General features: G+C 63.7%; 2 protein-coding genes across 2 annotated transcripts in view; one reads left to right on the top strand and one right to left on the bottom strand.

The window, feature by feature from the left end:
* Positions 1–3,340, bottom strand: part of CHLRE_05g234500v5 (uncharacterized protein) — an 11,844-nt gene extending 8,504 nt beyond the window's left edge. Inside the window, exons 1-6 of the mRNA XM_043062200.1 lie at positions 2,590–3,340; positions 2,235–2,358; positions 1,914–1,988; positions 1,017–1,645; positions 590–680; positions 161–238 (exon numbers count right to left, since the gene is read on the bottom strand). Of these exons, the coding sequence (XP_042924764.1) occupies positions 161–238; positions 590–680; positions 1,017–1,645; positions 1,914–1,988; positions 2,235–2,358; positions 2,590–3,095 (1,503 nt within the window). The 5' untranslated portion in view covers positions 3,096–3,340. The remainder of the gene's footprint in view (positions 1–160; positions 239–589; positions 681–1,016; positions 1,646–1,913; positions 1,989–2,234; positions 2,359–2,589) is intronic.
* A 620-nt stretch (positions 3,341–3,960) lies between these two features.
* The window catches only part of CHLRE_05g241655v5 (uncharacterized protein), a 21,936-nt gene continuing 19,339 nt past the window's right edge, over positions 3,961–6,557 (top strand). The window contains exons 1-6 of the mRNA XM_043062409.1: positions 3,961–4,022; positions 4,121–4,196; positions 4,547–4,688; positions 5,222–5,294; positions 5,830–5,930; positions 6,524–6,546. Of these exons, the coding sequence (XP_042924763.1) occupies positions 4,001–4,022; positions 4,121–4,196; positions 4,547–4,688; positions 5,222–5,294; positions 5,830–5,930; positions 6,524–6,546 (437 nt within the window). The 5' untranslated portion in view covers positions 3,961–4,000. The remainder of the gene's footprint in view (positions 4,023–4,120; positions 4,197–4,546; positions 4,689–5,221; positions 5,295–5,829; positions 5,931–6,523; positions 6,547–6,557) is intronic.

The raw sequence follows: 6,557 nt of genomic DNA, 5'->3' as shown, positions 1-6,557 counted from the left end.
GGTCCTGGTCCTGGTCACTGGCACGTTCAACACAATCCAGCCAGCTCAATCCAGCCAGCTCAAAACACGCCAAACCCTGCCTAGACACGCTACAGGCTCCACCACCCCCAAACCCCTGCAACCCCCTCCAACCCCTCCCCCTCCCCTCCCTCCCCCCCACACACCTGCACATGCGCGTGGTGATGTCCTTACGCAGCCGCCAGCCCTGATCCACGTCGTACAGCCGCACACGCCGGTCCTGACAGGGGAGAGCGGGGGGAGAGGGCGGGTGGAGAGGGGAGAGAGGGCGGGGGGAGAGCGGGGAGAGAGCGTGGAGAAGGGGGAGAAGGGGGAGGGGGGAGAGGGCGAGAGGAATTCAGCGTCTCTCCTTCGCGCCACGCCCTTCTGCCCCGGCCACCGGTCGCTGGGATGGGAGGATCTACGTCCCAATCCCAACCCAACCCGCCCCTGCGCCCCACACCCTGCTCTCCACGAACGGCTAACCCCAGCCCTCCCATCCCCAGCCCTCCCACCCCCGAGAGCTCCCAACCTAGCCCTTAAAACCCTCAGAGCTCCCACCCCCCAGCTCTTAAACACCCAGAGCTCCCACCTGGAAGGCCGCCACAAAGAACTGGCCGTTGTCGCTGAACTGGCCGATGTAGGCGCGGCTGTCGAGGGAGTCCACAATAGCGGCCGGGTGCCTGGAAATGAGAGCGGGATAGGAGGGATGGAGTGGGGCGGGTTGGGGCGGGTTGGGGCGGGTTGGGGCGGGTTGGGGCGGGTTGGGGCGGGTTGGGGCGGGTTGGGCTGTTGAATGAGGGTGTGTGTGGGCGATATGTGTGGGGAGCCAGGGAGCCAGGGCGGGGTACCTGGAAGGGCGGGATTAGGAGAGTTCGGTGCCCAAGCACGGGTTCATGGACGGTGGTGGTGGCGGTGCTGCTGAACGCCCGTATGAAAACACACGTGCCCCCGGCGTACCGTGCCGCATTTCCAACCCCCAGTCTTTCCCCCCCCCCACACACACACACCACACCCACCTGGGCAGGGCGCTGTTGCAGGCCAGGTGCCGCCGCTGCGCCCCGCTCCAGCCGCCCGCCACCCCCGCCGCCTCGCCCTGCTCCCGCCGCAGCAGCAGCCGCGCCGCCGACACAGCAGGCACGCCACAGAGGTAGCCGGCGGGCGGCGGCGGCGGCGCAAAGGTCAGCGCCGCCATTGCGGGTGCTGCTGCGGAGGCGGCGCCGCCAGCAGAGCCGGAGGCGGGCCCAGCGGACCCGGCGGCGGCGCCGCCGCCAGAGCCGCCGCCGGAGAAGACCCTGCCAATGGCGCTGGCGACGGAGGTCGCCGCGGCGGCGGCGGCGGCGCGCGCCGCCGCGGCACGTGTCACCGGCCCGCCGCCACCACTGCCCGGTGACGCGAATGCGGGCGCCACAGCCGCCGCCGCCGCCGCAGCCTCACCCCCGCCAGCACCCGCACAAACACCGCCGCCGCCACTGGTGCCGACGTCACCACCCGCCGCCGTACCCGCCGCCGCCGCCGCCGCCCCCACGACCATGGTGCGCACCGCCGCCTCCGCCGCCGCCGGGTCGGTGCCGCCGCCGGCCCGCGGGCCCAGATAGCACATGGCTGCCAGCGCCGCCGGCTGGGAGCGGGCAGCCGCCAACAGCCTCTGCAGTTGGCGGTTGGCGGTTGATAGCTATTGGTTGGTGCTCGGGAATGATCATGTTCGTTGGGTTTTAGGGGGGTAGTGTTTGCCGGGCCGCCGCCACTGTCATCATTCCGGTGGTTGGCAGTTGGTGCTCAGGCAATTTTACATACATACGTTCTTTGGGTGTAAGGTGGGTTTGTGGCTGCCGGGCAGCCGCTACTATCCGCATCCCCGATCGTGTGACTGCTGGTGTGTTTCCGTGGAACGCCCCGGGGCTCCCCCGGCTCACCTGCCGTGTGTGTCGGCCGTACGGCGCCGTGCGACACGCCTGCAGCGCCGCGTCAGCACTCACATCCAGGTACGACTGCGGGGAGGGAGCGGAAGTATGTGTGTACGGTTTGTGTGTATGTGTGGGCGTGTGGGTGCAGAGCAGGTGTGGAGGTCCGGCGGCGTGAAAGTTGAGTTGGTGTGGAAGTTTAGGCAGGTTGGCGCGTCACGCCCTGCGGCCTGCTTCCTGCCTACCTGCCCTCCCAAAGCTTTTTTACATCTGTGCTCATTACGACACCCTCTTCACAACACCCTCTTTACACCTAACACCCAACCCACTCACGTCAAAGTGCGCGGCGCGGTTGCGGCGCGGCGGCGGCGCCGGCCCCGTTCCCACTGCCAGGTGGTGCCACAGGTCGGTGGTGCGAGGCAGCGATTGCGGCTCGGCGGCCTCATAGGGCGTGTACCTGCGTATGTGTGAACGTATGCGTGTGTGTCAACGTGTGTGGACAAGAAACAAGGGGTTGGGGCCCGCAGTGGGCCATAGGATGGAGGAGGGTAACGCGGGGAGGATGACGCGCAGCTGTCGTTCCCTAAGTTGGCAAGAGCTAACATTGTGAGACAGCAACGTGAGATAGCAACGTGAGATAGCAACGTGAGATAGCATCCAGCACCGCCCACGTTTACCCCAAGCTCACCTCCGCTGGGTGTCGTCCCGCGCTCGCACCGAGTCCGGCACGCGTCCCAGCATCCGCCATGCCAGGAACTCCTGGATGCTGACCGGCCGCCGATTGTCGCTGTCCTCATCATCCTCATCCTCGTCCTCATCTTCCTCGTCATCCTCGTCCTCGTCCTCTTCCATTGGGTCTGTGCCGTCATCGACGTAGGACGGCTCCTCCTCATCCTCGCCCTCCTCATCCGTGCCCTCGGGCGGCGCCAGGGGCCCTACTAGCTCCTCCTCCTCCTCGCCCTCCTCGCCGTCGCCATCTGAATCACTAGAGCTATCATCGCTACCCTGGGTGGAGTCGCCGGTGGGAGTGATTTCACTCGAGGGGGCGGAGTGGGGCTCAGGCCCTGCCGGTGCGGCCACGCCATGGCCTGAGCCCGCTGCTGCCCGCTCGCCGCTGGCCCCGGCAACATGCTCCTGCTCCTCATCGGTGGAGTCTGCTACCAGAGCCCTAGCGCTGCGCCGACGCGGAGCCATTCGCGCTGCGGAGTCCGCAAGAGCGATGCTGTAAGGGCTAACTCCCCGCACCAATTACCCCAAATTACAGGGAGACCGTAATGCGACTCAAGCTAGGGTCATGGATGATCCCTTCGAACAAATGTGCAGATTAAAGCACGTGGAGAAGCAACGCAGACGGGTTGGGCGCAAGGAAAAGAACCCTTGCAGGGCAAAATCTCAGCTGGCGAGTTGGTCGGCTTATGATGCTTACCATCACAGCTTAATCTTACGGGAATACAATGATATGTCAACGGACGCCTCATGAGGAAGACGGAGCTTCCACGCCCAACGTGGCCGAACTGACACGCCTGGTCCCCCGGTCGCGTCCCCGCTGATTTTCCGCTTCCGTGCACGGCGCGGACCTGCGTGCCACACGCTGGGTCTGCACCACAAGTCCATCAGGGCTTCTGGCTCATGAATCTGTCGTGCTGCCGACTCCGCCAGCTGGCGCACATCAGGAGTGCGACCCTCACCAATGATTTCCGTAAGCTGTACCGGCTGGGCTACGTCAAGCGCCTGCAGGGCCAGAATAACAATCAACAGGTAGAGACACAGATCAGCTGCAGAGAACCAGCTGATAGCTGTGTCCAGCATGCACAGTCGGCATGCCTGCGCGTCGCATGCGCTAGATAGCGCGTGATTCCGGGACCCTGCTGCGGATGCGCACTGGCGGCATGATAACAGCGTGCAGCCAAGTGTGTGAAAACAGGTACCGGGCTCCAGTTGGTGGATCCCTTACCACCACCACCGTGTCGGCACCACCCGCCCAGACGGTTGTACGGGCGAAGCCACAGTCGCGCCGGGCTGCTAAAGCGACGCGCGTCAACACTCCCTGGCAAAACTGCTAATACTTCGCTGCTATTTGTCACAAGTCCTCATTAAAAATGTCGATGTGCATCGCGCGAGGCAAGTTTTGCGGTCATGGACGTGGGGCAATAGCGGTCGGTCAACAAGCTTTAAGCTAAAGACTCAGTCAATACCATCTCGCTGTGCGACTATTACAGGCTCTGTGCGTGGCTGTGCCCGGCCAGTCGTTGCCCAGCACCGACCGGCTCGGTCGCGAGTGGTCAGCATTGCATGGTGAGCCCGCGACTGGTTAATGGCCACCGCTCGAGCGTTATTGAGCATGGTTACACATGCACAACTCATTGAGCTTCGCATGTCGGCGGCCAGGGGGACCAGGGCGGTCAAGTCCTGCCAATCCTGCCGCCCTCAGCTGCCCTCAGCTGCCTGGCGCGCACCACGCCGAGCCCCCCTCTGCACACCTGTTAGAACCCGCCTACACGCATTCTACTCCAATGCAGTACCCATATACCCCATTTCCACTCTTCTTCTTCCCTTCCCGCCTGCCTTGCCCTCACCTCCACCGTCCCTCCCTTGCACCACCCTTGGCACCACCGCCTCCCCCCATTCCTCGCACACACCCGCAGCTCCGCCGCGCCTCCAGCCGAGTCGTCCTCCACTGCCGAGCCCGCTGCCCAAGCGGTTGTGACGAAGAAGGTGACCATCCGCAAGCCGCTGGGACTTGTGTTTGAGCAAGCCCGAGACGGCGGCCCCATCTTCGTAGCCGAGGTGAGCGACTGGTAACCTCAATAGGGCGCCGATCGAGCTCAGGGTTTGGGGCAGGTGGATGGGACGTGGTCATCTTGGCGGGGGCTTGATTCCTACATATGCCGGAGGGAAGTTATTTTCCCTGTTCCGTGGGAGGGCACGATGGCGAGAGGCTGACGTAGAGTACCGATGTAGTCCTAGGCAGGTGGGGTTTGGGCGGGGGCTTGCTTCCTGCGTGTACCGGGGGAAAGGAGGATGGCACATTCCACGCGATGGTCTTGCCGCCAGTTGCCAGCAGCAGTTGTTACCGTATCTAACAGTACGGGTGTAACCCTGGCAGAGCCATGCGGGCCAGCCTGAAAGCAGGACCACCGTTCACAGTCCACCACGCCGGAGTGGGGGCAGGCGGTGTGGGGCTCGGAGACGTAACGTGCGACCCAACACAAACACGTCCTCGCTGCGCGCACCATGGCCATCAAGAGGCGCCGCCTAGTCTCGCTCCTTACAATCCTTACCTGCCGCTCCTTACAGCTCGCATCTGTTGCTCCTCACAGGTCACGGCGGGCGGTAACGCGGACAAGAGCGGCGCAGTGGCGGTGGGCGACATCCTGTCCCGCTGCAGCGCAGGTGCGCTGGGGGAGGGGGGGCGGGCGGGTCGGGTTGTGCAGTTGCTGGAAACTGTTGCATGCACCCAAGCAGTTCGGGGCGGGTGTGCGTGCTTGCAGATGCGGAGATGAGCGCCTGGGGATAGAAGCATGTGGTGGGGCAGCATGTGGCGTGGGATCGCGTGGCGGCGTGTCAGCTGCTGTAAGTCCAGCTTCACGCACGCCTGGTCGCAACCACTTGCCGCGATCGTGGGAGCTATTGCACACAGCCTGCCTTCATCACCAGGACCCAATGAGTAGACGCCATCCAGACCAGCAGCACCGTACGTCCGATCGAGCCTGGAGTCTGGACCCCACCTCAGACGGCACCTGAGCGTTCATTCCCGTAGCTAGCGGCAACGTGCCGTGGCCTGGCGTGCCCTTCACGCAACCATCCCACCTGCCTTCTGCTCACCATCCGCGTCTTACCGTTTCGTTTCGACCGTGCCGTATTATGCCGTACGTGCCATCCACACATACACACACACACACGTACATACATACACACGCGCGCGCAGTTGTGCTGAAGGCGGGCAAGGAGGGCCGCTATGAGAACGAGGGGTACGGCGAGCGTCCGTACGACAACTGGGAGACCATCGAGTACGACTGCGAGGGGAAGGTGGGTGGTGATGAGGAGTGGGAGGGGTGGTGCAGGAAGGGTGAGGAGTGTGGGCCTGTGGGGCTGACGCGTGGGGATTTCGGGCGCTCAATCTGGTTAGTTAGGGTGCAAGGCACGGGCTTGTTCCCATCCGCGCACCCCACTTCCTTAACTAATCATGAATGTAACCCCACTGGGACCTATTTCATTGGGCCGGGGCACATACCGTAACCCCACCCCACACCACCCCGCATGCCATGCGTGACACGCGCTCGATTCTGTTTGCTGGGACTCCCCTCTCAGTCGCCACATCGCATCTCTGGCACAGCCATTCCACTCACTGTGCCCTCAACACACCACACCTTCCCAAGTCGATCCCGCCCTCGTCCCACCGCACCATTCTCAAAGCAGGCCTCACCACACACACACACACACACACACACACACACACACACACACACACACACACACACACACACACACACACACACACACACACACACACACACACACACACACATACACACTCACACACACACACACACACACACACACACACACACACACACACGACCCCCATCCACTCCGCCGTTCACCACATCCCCGCACCACAGGAGTTCAAGACCGTCATGACGGCGCTCAAGTCCA

The sequence above is a fragment of the Chlamydomonas reinhardtii genome, chromosome 5 (genome assembly GCF_000002595.2).
Source record: "Chlamydomonas reinhardtii strain CC-503 cw92 mt+ chromosome 5, whole genome shotgun sequence".
Taxonomy (NCBI): domain Eukaryota; kingdom Viridiplantae; phylum Chlorophyta; class Chlorophyceae; order Chlamydomonadales; family Chlamydomonadaceae; genus Chlamydomonas; species Chlamydomonas reinhardtii.
The sequence above is the reverse complement of the archived record's forward strand: the minus strand, read 5'-3'. Positions and strand labels throughout refer to the sequence as shown.